Source organism: Camelina sativa, chromosome 2 (genome assembly GCF_030686135.1).
Source record: "Camelina sativa cultivar CO46 ecotype springtype chromosome 2, ASM3068613v1".
NCBI lineage: Eukaryota > Viridiplantae > Streptophyta > Magnoliopsida > Brassicales > Brassicaceae > Camelina > Camelina sativa.
The window spans coordinates 20835032-20850474 of NC_141881.1; the positions used below are offsets into that span (position 1 = coordinate 20835032).

A 15443-nucleotide genomic window follows, 5' to 3' on the forward strand; every position below is an offset into this window, starting at 1 on the left:
GTTATAGCGCCCTATAACGTTATGGCTGAGTTATAGCCACCAGAGGCTTGTAAAACCGTAATTGATTGAAGGCGTAATACGCAAAGCGTCGCTTTAGTTTGGTTATAATTACGCGTTGAAGGGGTAAGAATAATGTATTTATGATAAAGGCGGTAAGAATTATGTATTTATGAAGTCGAAGGGGTATTTTTTGTAAACCAAAGCGACGCTTCACCGATTATAAATACTTTTTGCTCTTGACTTACACATCAAACCTTTGTCTCACGAAAACTCCTAAATCATCCCTCAGATTCGAAAAATCTATTTACCTTCTTCCTTCAATCCGTCAGAAATGGCCCGTTGTTCTCCTTCAAGCCATATAAGGACTGATTTGAAATATCTGAACAGGGATCTTTCGCCAAACGTGACAGCAGGTAAACACATACATCTTCAGATTAGATTTGTTTTACTGTTAAGGATAAAAGAGATTGAGTGTTTGCCTTTTTGTTAGTAACTGTTGATGACGACATTTTCCGTTGGGAGGCTACTCTAATCGGACCGGTGAACACCCCTTATGAAGGGGGAGTGTTTAAAATTAGTGTTACTTTTCCATTTGATTACCCAAGAAATCCCCCCCAAGGTATCTATTTTTGATTATACACCTTTTTATTTTAGCAGGCATGTTTATTAGGACTCCTCTTTTTGCGGCAACTCAATGGTTTTTTAAATAAAGTTTCTTGATAATGCAGGTTGTTTTCATCACAAGAATTTGCCACCCAAACGTATCAGATAGTGGAGGCATTTACCTAAGAGTGTTGAGGGCCGACTATTGGATTCCCATGTCGATGGTTTAGTTTTTCAAGGGATTAGTGGAGAAGTTGATTGAACCAGAGGTCAATGATGAGGAACAGACCATTGAATATCTTGCCAACCTCTACAAATCTGATAGGAGAAGGTTTGAAGCAATGGCTACACAGATGACAATTCAATACGCTGGGAGAGGAAACTGAAATATGAACTTAAATAGTTCAAATCTATTTTAAAAACTCTTGAGTAATTGATCTTGTATTTGTTCTTTTTAATAAAATATTTCAGTCTCTGGTGTTGTAAACTCCATTTTAAAATAATATTTTATTCAGATTTTACTGTTTTAAAACATTAGAAACAACTTGTAAAGCTTTTAGAAAAGCAAATCAAATTGATATATATCATTATAAACAATTTGTAAAACTTTTTAAAACTTTCTAAAAACCAGATATACTCTTGTAAATGAATGATATATATAACTTGACGGCTGAGTTATAATATTTACGGGAAAACGAAAGGTCATGTGACGGCTGAGTTATAGTAAGTTATGGCTGAGTTATCACAAGAAACAATTTGAAAGTAAATGAGTGATACATATGACTTGACGGCTGAGTAATAATATTTACGGAAAAACGAAAAGTCATGTGACGGTTGAGTTATAGTGAGTTATGGCTGAGTTATAGTAAATTTATGGCTGAGTTATTTAAAGAGATTGATAAAACACCACTAACAACACAACATTAGTTTGCTTGGAATCCATAACCATTAACAACAACATTATGGAAACATAATCCCATTATACACTAGCTCATCCTGCTATCTTAAATAGACCAAACATGATCATATAACCAAAAACTATCACAACTATCATCATCTTCATCCTTGCTTTCAATTCTGATTTTGCATCTTCAACCCTCTCAAATAGCTCTTTCTCAAGCTCCATTTGCATCATCTTCTCAATCTCCATTTCCATTTGTAGTTTTACAGTTTGAACAGAGAAATTTTTACCTCATCCAACAGTGCCTCATCGACCCACTTGAAGACGTGGTCATCATTCATAAGCTATCAAGGTGATGGAGACAACAATTGGAACAAGAACAGATTCAACATAAACCAAATCAACAAGAACAGATTCAACATAACCAAGACAGACTCTACCTTCTGCGCAGCTGCATACCCACAACGGAAGTATCGTCGACACCGATTTGACTCCGATTTCGAATTTTTGGCCACGATTGGTTCTCCACACCAACATCTCTTAGGCACGCCAACAACTGTACCTCGTCCTCTCTCTCGGACATTTGATGCACAACTCGAATCTCCAGATATATTGCTCATGATTCCCAGAACTTGATTTACGAGAATTTGATTTTTTAGGGTTTAAGCATTTGACATTTGGGGATTTTCGTTTTTAAGAAGAAGAACATCACTCGGGTCAATAATTAAATATTAATATTATTAGGTTAACTTCTGGTTTCTCGCCAAAATATTGCATTACGGCTGAGTTATAATCATTACTGGAAAACGAAAGGTCATGTAACGGCTGAGTTAAAGTGAGTTAAGGCTGAGTTATCACAAGAAACAATTTGAAAGCAAATAAATGATATATATGATTTGACGGCTGAGTTATCATATTTATGGGAAATCGAAAGGTCTCATCGATTCATGTTACGGCTGAGTTATAGTAAATGGCTGATATATATGACTTTACGGCTGAGTTATAGTATTTACGGAAAAACAAAAAGTCTCGACGATTCATGTGACGGCTGAGTTATAGTGATTTATAAATCTTTAGTGGCTGATTTATCGTAATACCGGCTGAGTTATATAAATATGAAACATTACAAAAAGATATAAAAAAAAAAACAAGTTCAGAGTTCATAAAGAAGAAGACACGACATTACAATGGAATTCACTTCTAAAAACCGATTAAAAGGAGGAGGAACCATGAGCTTTTAGTTTATCCAAATCAAGAGGACGAGGAACCACACACTGGTCGGCATCGGCCTCCGCAATCTCTCTCATCTGCTCTAACCTCTTGTGCTCTGTCGCTAAGTCGACAAGTTCTCCACCCACAATTTGATTCAGTAGGGATAGTTGAGCGTCGATTAGTTCCACTTGATGCACGAGGAAGGTCTTATCTTCCTTCTTCTTCATATGCTCATCCATCATACGTAGAATTTCTGTGTAGTGACGCTTTGTCTCCGCCTCGGCCGCGAGTCTTGTCTGAGTAAAAGCTTCGAACACGGCCAATAGTGATTCCTCTTCCCACTCGTAATCTGGGACTCTTGCTGGCGATATTGCTTCGTCTGCCTTGCGTTTTTGACCTCTACTGGAACCCTCTCTGTCCATAGCTCGGCTATCAAAATAAAAACAACCATCACCAACTGATAGGTGCAATGATCGGAAAATATGCAATAGATTGAGAGGGGATGGAGAGAGGAGACTTACATATGCAATGATCGAAGGAAATGCAATATATTGATATTGGTTGTAGAGGAGATTTGTAGGAAACCGAAACGATACAATGAGTAAGAAACCGAAACGATACAGTGAATTAAGAGAATATAAAGGAAAACAATAGGAAAACGAAAGGTCACGTTGATTATTAGGTTAACTTATGGTTTCCCGCCAAAATATTGTTTTACGGCTGAGTTATAGTTTTACGGGAAAACGAAAGGTCACATCAATTCATGTGATGGCTGAGTTATAGTTATCAAAAGAAAGGTCGCGTCTATTATTAGGTTAACTTACGGTTTCCTGCCAAAGTATTGCTTAACGGCTGAGTTATAGTTTTACGGGAAAACGAAAGGTCTCGTATGGCTGAGTTATAGTAAGTGATGGCTGAGTTATAGTAAGTGATGGTTGAGTTATCACTAGGAATAATCTGATAGTAGGTAGCTGAAATATATATATGACTTGACGGCTGAGTTATAGTATTTATAGGAAAACGAAAGGTCTCGTTTATTCATGTTATGGCTGAGTTATAGTGATTTATAAATCCGTAAAGGTCTCGTCGATGCGTCTATTACAACATGGTTTCCCGCCAAAATATTGCTTAACAATAAAATTATTAGTCTATTTATTACCTCTCATCTACAAATATTTACGGGAAAACAAAATTCATATTCCAAATAACTTTCTTGTACTCTGGTCCAACCAAATAATATACTATTATTCCATCTCTGTATATATACAAATATTCCCGTTACTTTAGTCTATTACCTCTCAACTACAAACTAGAAAAAAATTATTTTTTACAACACTATGTCCGCTCTAGCACCCAAAATGCCGGATCTCCCCGACGATGTTTTCATAAAAATCGTTTCCCTTGTTGCAGAATATGCTGCAGAATATGGTGGATGGACCGCACTTGGTTCTATTTTAATGGCTGGTCGTAGGGGGAAAAATGCAGTATACAGTAAAGAAGTTCTAAAGACAACTGCTATCTATTGTCTTTGTACTGATCCCTCATCAGAAATCCACACATCCAATGCCCCTGATGGTGGCCTCCAAATTGAAGGGCGGCACAGGCCTTTCTTCGTCAGATGTTTTGAGGCCGGCAACCCCATTGCCGTTTACTTCGAAGGGCTAAGGGTTGTGGCTGAGGATAGAGATATCCAGTGTGGGATTGATATTCTCAGTCGTATTGTACCGGCCAATGATTATGCCACCTTAGCATGTGGGGTACTAAGTATTTGTCAAGGGAATGAGGATATGGCCGTCCATTACCTCCAGCTGTTTGATGCAAATCATTATCCTCTGATGTCTTCGGATGCCATTGTAAGCAGTAATTATTTTCTGGATGATTTATCTCGTTTTGATACGGCCCAGAAAAACTCATACTCAGCCTCCCATCGTTATCCTGACAGCCCGCCACTCCCTTCACCCACTTGTGATGTGATGTGTTCCCGTTCTCTCCGCTACGAAGACTTTGAAATCATGTGCAAAAACTGTTACCTTTGGTGGTTGTCCCTCAAAGTCTCTAAGATCCTTTAGGGTTTCTAGCAGTGATTTCCAGTTTTACCTTATCAATTTGTGACTCTAATTTCTGTTTATTTTAAAATAATTATTTTCCATTTCTTCGTATAGTTTCCCATCTTTTTCATGTATTAAACGTCCCTTTTTTCTTCGGCTAATTCTATGTATCCACCTTTCATGCTTCCACATTTTAGTATCTACTCTCACTTTGAGGCTGAGTTATAGTTTTACGGGAACACAAAAGGTCACGTCGATTCATGTGACGGCTGAGTTATAGTGAATAACGGATGAGTTATCAAAATGAACAATCTATATGGCTGAGTTATCAAAAGAAAGGTCGCGTCTATTATTAGGTTAACTTGCCAAAATATTGCTTAACGGCTGAGTTATAGTGAGTTATGACTGAGTTATCGAAAGAAACAATATGAAAACAAACGACTAATTTATACGACTGATCTATATGGCTGAGTTATAGGTCATGTGACGGCTGAGTTATAGAGAATTATGACTGAGTTATCATTATAAACAATTTGAAGAAATGACCTTCGTTTCTAATGATAACTCAGCCATAATTCTCATCGATTCATGTAATGGCTGAGTTATAGTAAGTAATGTCTGAGTTATCAGTAGGAATAATCTGAAAAGGTCTCGTCGATGCGTCTAATACAGGAATAACTTATGGTTTCCCGCCAAAATATTGCATAACAATAAAATTAGGTTAACTTAACTTAATTTTATTGTTTAGTTTCCCGCCAAAATATTGCTTTACGGCTGAGTTATAGTTTTACGGGAAAGCGAAAGGTCACGTTGATTCATGTTATGGCTGAGTTATTGTTTTACGGGAAAGCGAAAGGTCACGTCGATTCATGTCATGTTATCAGTAGGAATAATCTGGAAAGGTCTCGTCAATGCGTCTATTACAGGAATAACTTATAGTTTCCCGCCAAAATATTGCTTAACCCTAAAATTATTAGTCTATTTATTACCTATCAACTACAAATAGAACCAAGTGACTGAGTTATAATATTCCCGTTTTTAGTCTATTACCTCTCAACTACAAACTAGAAAAAATTTATTTTTTACAACACTATGTCCGCTCCACCCAAGATGCCGGATCTCCCCGACGATGTTTTCATAAAAATTGTTTCCCTTGTTGCAGAATATGGTGCAGAATATGGTCGATGGTCCTCACTTGGTTCTATTTTAAGGGCTGGTCATAGGGGGAAAAATGCAGTATACAGTGATGAAGTTCTAAAGACAGCTGCTATATATTGGCTTTGTACTGATCCATCAGAAATCAACACATCCAATGCCCCTGCTGGTGGCCTCCAAAATGAAGGGCGGCATAGGCCTTTCTTCGTCAAATGCTTTGACGCCGGCAACCCCATTGCCATATACTTCGAAGGGCTAAGGGTTGTGGCTGAGGATAGAGATATCCAGCGTGGGATTGATATTCTCAGTCGTATTGTACCGGCCAATCCTTATGCCACCGTAGCATGTGGGGTACTAAGTATTTGTCAAGGGAATGAGGCTATGGCCGTCAATTACCTCCAGCTGTTGGGTGCAAATCATTATCCTCTGATGTCTTCGAATACCATGATAACCGGTAATTATTTTCAGGATGATTTATCTCGTTATAATACGGCCCGCAAAAACTCATACTCAGCCACCCATCGCTATCCTGACATCCCGCCACTCCCTTCACCTGCTTGTGCTGTGATGTGTTGTTTGAATTATGGTTTCCATTCTCTCCGCTATGGAGACTATGAAATCATGTGCAACAAGTGTTACCTTATGTGGTTGTCCCTCAAAGTCTCTAAGATCCTTTAGGGTTTCTAGCAGTGATTTCCAGTTTTACCTTATCAATTTGTGACTCTAATTTCTGTTTATTTTAAAATAATTATTTTCCATTTCTTCGTACAGTTTCCCATCTTTTTCATGTATTAAACGTCCCTTTTTTCTTCGGCTAATTCTATGTATCCACCTTTCATGCTTCCACATTTTAGTATCTACTCTCACTTTGAGGCTGAGTTATAGTTTTACGGGAACACAAAGGTCACGTCGATTCATGTGACGGCTGAGTTATAGTGAATAACGGATGAGTTATCAAAATGAACAATCTATATGGCTGAGTTATCAAAAGAAAGGTCGCGTCTATTATTAGGTTAACTTGCCAAAATATTGCTTATCGGCTGAGTTATAGCTTTACGGGAAAACGAAAGATATAGTTGATTCATGTCAACAAGCTGAGTTATAGTGAGTTATGACTGAGTTATCGAAAGAAACAATATGAAAACAAACGACTGATTTATACGACTGATCTATATGGCTGAGTTATCAAAAGAAAGGTCGCGTCTATTATTGGGTTAACTTGCCAAAATATTGCTTAACGGTTGAGTTATAGCTTTACGGGAAAACGAAAGATATAGTCGATTCATGTCATGGCTGAGTTATAGTGAGTTATGACTGAGTTATCAAAAGAAACAATATGAAAACAAACGATTGATTTATACGACTGATTATATGGCTGAGTTATATTTTCTGACGGCTGAGTTATGAAAACAAAAGACGTGTTTCATAAAATGTGTTGCACGGTCTTTTATAGTTATTCTCGGGACACAGCGGAAATTTCGCTGCAGTCTGATTGGTGGACTCAGCGGCGGTTACATCCCATGAATCTATATAAATAGGGTTTAAGGTTAGGGGAATAAAACATTCTAACTTCCACAAATTTATGAAATAGAAGGATGCCAGCAACTACTCCATCCGCATGGCTGAGACAGGCCCGGGAAAGGATAGCCGCCGCATCCGGCAATCTAGAGCCAGAAAATCCCATCCCACAGGAGGTAGGAGAGACGTCCCGATCTCGTGAGGTTGCTTCGAACTCAAATACTGTTCACCCTGGGGAGTCTCCCCTTCAGCTAGAACTCCGATAGTACCGAGCTCGGCGAAAGAGGATGGGCGCGTATATTCGGGCGCTTCGGCTGAAACTTGACCAGCTCCATCGTTTTTACCGTTTAGAGGGAACCATTCTAGTCTTGGAAGACCTTATCGTCGAAGGTTACTTCTTGGCACACTGGCGAATGGTCCGTCTACTTGATGAGCACAAGGCGTGCAAAGAACTGGTCGATCGGATGGATGTACCCGATCTCCCGGAAGGCGATCGCGAACCCCTGGGGGAAACCGCCTTCCTGTTCGTGACGGATGTCTGGGCCTATCAAGCTTGCTTGACTAGGTTAATCCGATACGTCAATTTCCTAGAGTCGTCGGGTCAAGCCTTCCGCGAGCGCCATCTTCTTGAAGGCCCATGTGCCTTTATAGAGGACATGATGTCCAGAGGCTCCGGATTGCCAATCGAAAGGCTAGAGGCCTTACAACGGGAACGAGAGATCTGTCAACTGCGGTGAACGAACTCGCAGTGGAGGAACCATTGGAGACTGACATATCTGGCCCAGCTCTCGTCATGCGATTGCAGGACCGTCCAGAACGCTAGAGGGTTGGTGGCGAAACTTTTCGATCGGGCTCCCCGACCAGAGATCTACCGTTTAGGCGTTATATATTTTTTGTTGCTGTTTGGATGAAGTGTAATGGAAACTAATCAAAACGATTTTAGCAAATTTTTATGTTTGAAGTTTGTCCAACAAGATATAGTCGATTCATGTCATGGCTGAGTTATAGCTTTACGGGAAAACGAAAGATATAGTCGATTCATGTCATGTCTGAGTTATAATTAGTTATGACTGAGTTATCAAAAGAAACAATATGAAAACAAAACGACTGATTTATACGACTGATTATATGGCTGAATTATATTTTATGACGGCTGAGTTATATGGGACAAAATGTCTTGTCGATTCATGTGATGGCTGAGTTATAGTGAGTTGAGGCTGAGTTATAGTGAGTTATGGCTGAGTTATAATACTTGACAGATGAGTAATAACACAAAATAAAATAAATCTCCCTAACTATAGAGCACAAGTTTTTGCATTGTGCCCAACTTGATTACATCACGAACATGCGTATTGCTTCCTAGGGCGTTTATTTTCAGTGGCAACTTCCAAAGATGATTTAATCCTACGCTTCTTTGGCCTTCCTGGCTAGTTCACAACAATCGGAGGCAAGCACTTCTGATTATCCACAACTTCAGGAGCAGGGAATGATTCATCTGGAGGCATGATTGAACCAGCCCATCCGTTAACCAAATCTACACTCCTAAATTTTGGATCGCACATGGATATATGAGACACATCCATATGCTCTGCAGCTGCGATTGCATGGATGCATGGTATTTTCTCGTGGTCGAAACGACGGCATGTGCAACTTTTTATTTCTAAATTTACAACATGCAAAGATGATCCATATTTCACTTGCACGTGTACAGCATCAATCGTTTGTACCTCCATAAGTCATGCTGCGGTGACACGGTACTATTAAGAAAAAACGGTTTAGGCTGAGAGTTATGAAAACAATTACGGCTGAGTTATTGAAACAACAATGGCTGAGTTATGAAAACTATAATGGTAATGGCTGAGGTAAGGAAACAATAACAGCTGAGATATTGTAACTGTTATGACTGAGTTATTAACATTGACGACTGACTTATGTAAACTTACCTGTAACAGTTTCACAACACCTCGAGTGAGCGTTGTTAGCTGCGATTTTGCATCCTCTCTCCGTTCAGAAAACCATCTGGTCATCATATCACGTATCGATTCTAGAAGTCAAACTATGGGAAGACTTCTAGCATTTGATAGTGCATTGTTCATTGATTCTGCAATATTCGTTGTCATTAAATTGTACCTTTCACTCGGGAAATGAACACGCGCCCACATTCGGACACCAGCTCGTTGGAGGTATCCATGTAGTTCGGGATGACGTGCTTCAATCTCATTGAAGGCCTCATTAAAATCAGTTAGCCTAAAACAATTTGCCGCTTTTTTCACCAGAGGGAACAAATGTTTGCCTTTGAACTTCACCAAGATGTTCTTATACAAATGGTAAGTGCAAATTCCACGCGAAGCCAACGGATACACTTGACCAATCCCTTTCCCTATTGACTTATGTCTGTCGGAGATTCTCGCAAGATCCTTTTCGTCTGGAATGGCAACTTTGAGTTGTGTAAAGAACCAACGCCAAGACTCATCATTTTCAGTTTCAACAACAGCGAAAGCCAATGGGAAAATTTGAAAGTTACCATCCTGAGCTAGGGCTGTTAGAAGCGTCCCTTTGTAACTACCATGGAGAAACGTTCCGTCGACAACAACAACTTTGCGCATGAAAGCAAACCCAGCAATACTCGCACCAAAAGCAATAAAAACATATTTGAATCTATCTTCATCACCTATTTGAAGATGCGTGACTGTACCCGGATTTTCCCTTTTTAACTTGTATATGTAAGAAGGCAACTCGCTAAAACTTTCATTAGGAGTTCCCTGATCGATCTGCCTTGCATTCAGCAGCGTTCGATATGCCTTCCAATAACCAATCTGTTAAATCAGCCATAATATATATATAACTCATCCGATACATTCGAATAAGTCAGCCGTAAATAATCAATAAATGAGCCGTAAAATGTAAATAACTCAGCCATTATTATCAATAAGTCACATATTAAAATGTAAATAACTCAGCCTATACATAACTATAACTCAGCCATTATTATCAATAATTCAGTCGAAACATAGTAATTACCTTTAGACTAAATTGCTTATTGAAAATGACTCCGACACTTTTAGGTTTAACATCCGGACCTAGATCACCAAGATAGTCCCTGTAAAGACCTGCCAATACATCAGCTGTTGATTGGAGGCATCTAGTAGAACGTTCCGTCACAGAACATGTGTGTTCTGAATCGTATACACGAACATGAAAATCCGGGTCATCGCCTTGTACAGATGCACGAACTCTCCAAAGACATCCTTTAACCCAACACCTAAAAACCACTTGTTTCGGATTTGAGGTTGGTACATTAAAATCAAATCCATCCCTAACCGAAATAAGTTTCACGTGATTTCTGAACTGCTTTTTGCTACTGTATCGTTGTCCTACAGCAATTTTTAGCGTTGACACCTCCAACCTAATAGCCTCCGGATTCATCTTCGATCCGGCAAAGTTATCATCTTTATGAGCTTTCTTCTGAGGAGGCAGAGTAGGTGGGTCTTCCACTTTACTTTGAGGCTCGCCCAATACAGAAAACTTCTCGTTATCAGATGACTCACCATCGGAGTCGTCGAAAACATCAAATCGGGTTGAAAATTCAGCGTCTTCTTCTTTGTCAGATGCTACTTCGACAGCTTCTTCTTCGTTTTCTTTGTCAACGATCTTACCATAATCAAAACAAGTGCCTTCAAATCCCCCACCACACACTTCGTATGTAGATTCTGCTTTCGAGTCTCTGCTTTGCTGAATCATACTTCCTCTAGCTCCACTAGACTCTTTCGCCGAAAACTCCACACAGAGACGTAGCTGATCCGTTTTCCATAGCCCCAAAAAACATTGCAATTGTCGATCATTGGAGACAAAAACTGGTGGAGTATCATGCGCCATATGTTTCATTGCCCTGTTCGAGAACATGTAGCTCAGCTTTAGCTCATGGCTAAACGAGTCCAATCTGTAGTCTTCAAGAACAAGCTTCACAAGCTTGTCGTGTGTTGTGCCTCCATCTATCTGCACAACTATACACCTTCTATCGTTGGAGTTAAATATATTTCTCTGTGTCTTTATCCAATTACCGGACACAACTAGTACCGGAACTGAATCCATGAAAGATAATGAAGATAATGAAGAACAAGGTGGAGAAGAAGAACAAGGTGGAGAAGAAGTAGAAGAACAAGGTGAAGAAGAAAGTGAAGAAGTAGAAGAACAAGGTGAATAAGAAGGTAAATAGTTCACTTCTTAACCAGTTGAAGAACAAGAGTCGAACGACGTTTCATATTTCCGGAGAAAAAAAATGATGACATGGAATGCTGACATGGATGCTACGTCCGACGTGGCAAGTCAGCCATCAAACAATACCATAACGCGGCCTAATGAAAACTCAGCCACAACATGAAAAACATTACAGTAATTAAAAAGCAAAAAAAAATTGCTGCCAAACTCAGCCGCTTCATCAACTGAAAATATGTAACTCAGCCGTATCGTTTGATAAGTCAGCCGTAACTGAATAATATTCTAGTAATTAATATTTTGCTAATAAGTCAGCCGTCAAATGGCTGAGTTGTCAATAAGTCAGCCTATGACGGCTGAGTTATAGTTTTTTTACCATAACTCAGCCGTAACAACATCTCATAAGTCAGCCGTTTTTCATAACTCAGCCAGGCGGAAAATGGTAACTCAGCCGTGTCGTAGTGATAACTCAGCCAAAATTTTGACAACTCAGCCGTGTTGTTGTGATAACTCAGCCAAAATTTTGACAACTCAACCATCGGGTGAAAACTCAGCCGTAACTACAGCTGAGTTATGTGCATAACTCAGCCAGAATTAATAAGTCAGCCGTAACCCTTGGCTGACTTATGAGCATAACTCAGCCAGATTTTCATAAGTCAGCCGTCCGCTCTTACTCAAATGTTTTTCCGATAACTCAGCTGCAACATACCTATAACTCAGCCGCAACATACTCTGTAACGCTTTACGGCTGAGTTATGGTTACACGTCAGTAATTTCTGACGTGGCGTCTGACGTGGCAATGGCATTTTTGTAATAACATTTTTTCCGGTAACATAAAACAGGGGCACGCTGGGTATTTTGAAAATACCCGAAACATTCTAGTAATAAAAAAGTTTTTTGTAGATTCTGGTAATATTACCTAAATGAGTACCATTTGAGTAATTCACCCTAAGTTTAATCAACTGTAAAACTAAAAAAAGTAATGCTAAGGTTTAGTATAACTAATTAAACTGAGAAACCTCTAAAGTACATCTAATTGCAAGTTTAGTGCAACTGCATTAATCGGTAAAACTGTGTGTGAACACGTAATGTGAACATGCAGTGTGAATACGCAGTGTGAACACGCAGTGTGAACGCACACATCTTTTATACTTGGCCAGAATTTTGTTTTTTCTTTCTTCACCACAGCTCCGAAGATTTTTCTTCTCATTCTCATCCATTCATTCATTTTCCTCGTAACTGAAAACTGAAAGTCTTCTCTTCTCTCATCTTGAAAGTCGAATTCTAGATCTATAATTTATCTCCTTCTCAAACTATGGAACAATTTGAGGCCGACCCATACTATGCTGATCAGAAGAGGGTGAGGAAGTTAGAAGCATTGCGACAAGCCATAGTCGATGGTGATTTGGGCATGCCTCGAATTTGCCCTTGTGGCGAACGAATCGTCGAAGAGATCTCTCCAACAGAAACAGAGAAAAAGGAGATGGTTTACTTGCGTTAAGTTTAAGGTAAATTAAATTAAATCAAATACAATTGAGAGATCTGAGTACGATGTCTGTTCGTTGATATATTTTGCAGGATGATGGATTGCACAGGCGGAAAATTTAGGCTGATGCAATTGAAGAAGAAACCCAAAGCTTAAGGAAGGATGTTGATAACCATTGGGAGAGATTGAAGGAATTCGACCTCCATCATACTCAGATCTATAATTTGCAGATGCAGCTTAAGGAGAAGAGTGACGAGATTGCCAAACTAAGGGAGGAGGTGGCGTTGCTTTCCACTCGAGTCGATCTCCTGGATAGGTTGTGTTTCGATTGATATTATCTGAGTCGATCATTCTGATCTTCTACGTTGGTTTAAAACTTGTTGAATCAGTTTCAGTTTCTTATCTTTTATATGAATTCTCTTGTTGAATCAGTTTCTTATCTTTTATGTGACTTCTCTTGTTGAATCATGTTCTATCTTTTATGTGACTTCTAAGATTATGTCTCCTTGTTGAATCATGTTCTATATTTTTCTTCTATGAATTCTCTAGTTTTGTTTAGTTTTACCAAAAATACGAACGGCAAATCAAAGAAAATAACGTAGTTTTACATAGTTTTACTAGTAATACCAATCGCAAATCCAAGAAAATAACAAAGTTTTACATAGTTTTACTAGTACTACGATGACAAATCAAAGAAAATAACATATTTGTACTCCTTCTTAGACCTTTTTCTCTTTTCGTCCCTCTCCCTCCTTCTTGCGAAGTACTCGGTTGCTCATCATCTACAGGCGCCTGACTTGAAACCAAATATTGTTAACACCTTCTAGTATTACAAAATATTACTATAGTATTACGAAGTATTACCTTTGATTTCTCTTGCTTTTTCACATATACTTCCAACGGTTCGATCCTTTTTTCAAGCCCATCAATCTTCGCCGAAATGTTATCGAACTGGGTTTTCATATCCTGCTTCATGGTGCTTAGAAGATCCACCAACTCAATAGTATCTTCTCTCGGTTGTTCATTGGCGTCTATTTCCTCATTCGCATTGTTTTGTCCTGAACGAGTAGCTACATCTGCTGTGTACATCTCCTCCAAAAGTACAGGTAGTCCTCTACGAAGGCGCCACATCCAACTGGCAACTACAACATCATGGGTATCGTCTTCCTCAGCTTCTTCCATGATTAAATCGAGAAGAGGAATTTCTTCATCAATATGAGGGATCACACTAGCAATTGCATGTGTAAACGACCTACTTTAGATACATTACAAACTAATTTATTCAAATGATTAATAATTTCAATTGTTAGGATAACTAACCGTTGTTGTACCAAGTGTATCACCTATATTCTTTAGAGGAAAACCTTTCTGACCGGTACTCTTAAATTTCCTCCTGCACATCCTAGGACAACTTGCATCCGCCTCAGGAATTTGGTCAATGTAAGTGTTCGCCAAAATTGGAACTGCCTCAAATAGTAAAAACTACACAACAACAAAAAAACTAAAATCAGCTTCACTTATAAGAAATATCAATAATGAAAAGACTTCAAATTTTAAACTAACTAACCTCCAATGGAATACATAAACCTGAAACAGGCCATAACGCTTTCTCATTATGCATGACCCCTTTAAAATGCCTCATTGTATGGGAAATCTCTTCTAGCATGTTCTCGAATGATAATCTCCCCCAAGGAAAAGACACACAAAAATCTAGATCATTCACTGCTCTTACAACAAAATCATCGATACCCGCAACATCTTTCCCCGAGTCTTTTGTATGGCCTACAATGATGCTTCCTAAAAAGTAGAGAACCGCCATCTTCAACCTATCACGAGTACGACCTTTTTGCATTACCATTAGCTTTTCCCTCACATCTTGAAGTCTAACCTTTGTTTTTCGTAAAAAATACTTCCTTCGAAACTCGTTACTGCCGGCTTCTGTGTAATCAAGTGGATAGCACCGACAATCTAATCCAGACATCAACGCGTGTTCTCTCAGACCATAATGAATTGGAACACCATTCACAACAAACCATGCTTCCTTCTTTTTTTCAATTTCTGCAGTTCGAAGTAAGAGCAACCACATTCCCATAAGCTTGTGGTTTGGGTCCCTTGGCATGTGGAAAATGTGCTTGAATTGTGGGTGTTTCTCAAACCAATCCCTCTCAGAACTAGTCAGTGGATGCTCTAATTTATCAAGCGTTGTCAAAGTTTCAAAAATATGACACCTTGTCGATAGCTTGATTTTCTTGTTGTACTGACTAGGCTTGAAGTGCATTCCTAAAGGTTGCATCGCTTATGTTTC

General features: G+C 39.0%; 1 protein-coding gene across 1 annotated transcript; it reads right to left on the reverse strand.

The window, feature by feature from the left end:
- Nucleotides 1-13857: 13857 nt before the first annotated feature.
- LOC109127020 (uncharacterized protein At3g43530-like) lies at nucleotides 13858-15443 on the reverse strand. Its single transcript, XM_087469370.1, has 4 exons — nucleotides 14706-15443; nucleotides 14461-14620; nucleotides 14003-14379; nucleotides 13858-13920 (listed from the first exon to the last, which is right to left on the reverse strand). The coding sequence occupies exons 1-4, from the start codon at nucleotides 15429-15431 to the stop codon at nucleotides 13858-13860; spliced, it is 1326 nt and encodes a 441-aa protein (XP_087325496.1). The 5' UTR covers nucleotides 15432-15443.

Excerpts from the sequence above, each read along its gene's own strand:
- LOC109127020 (XM_087469370.1), bottom strand. The coding sequence starts at position 15,431 with ATGCAACCTTTAGGAATGCACTTCAAGCCTAGTCAGTACAACAAGAAA. Across the intron at positions 14,621-14,705 it reads GTTTATGTATTCCATTGGAG|TTTTTACTATTTGAGGCAGT; the intron begins GTTAGTTAGTTT and ends GTTGTTGTGTAG. Across the intron at positions 13,921-14,002 it reads AAAAGCAAGAGAAATCAAAG|ATGATGAGCAACCGAGTACT; the intron begins GTAATACTTCGT and ends AGGCGCCTGTAG.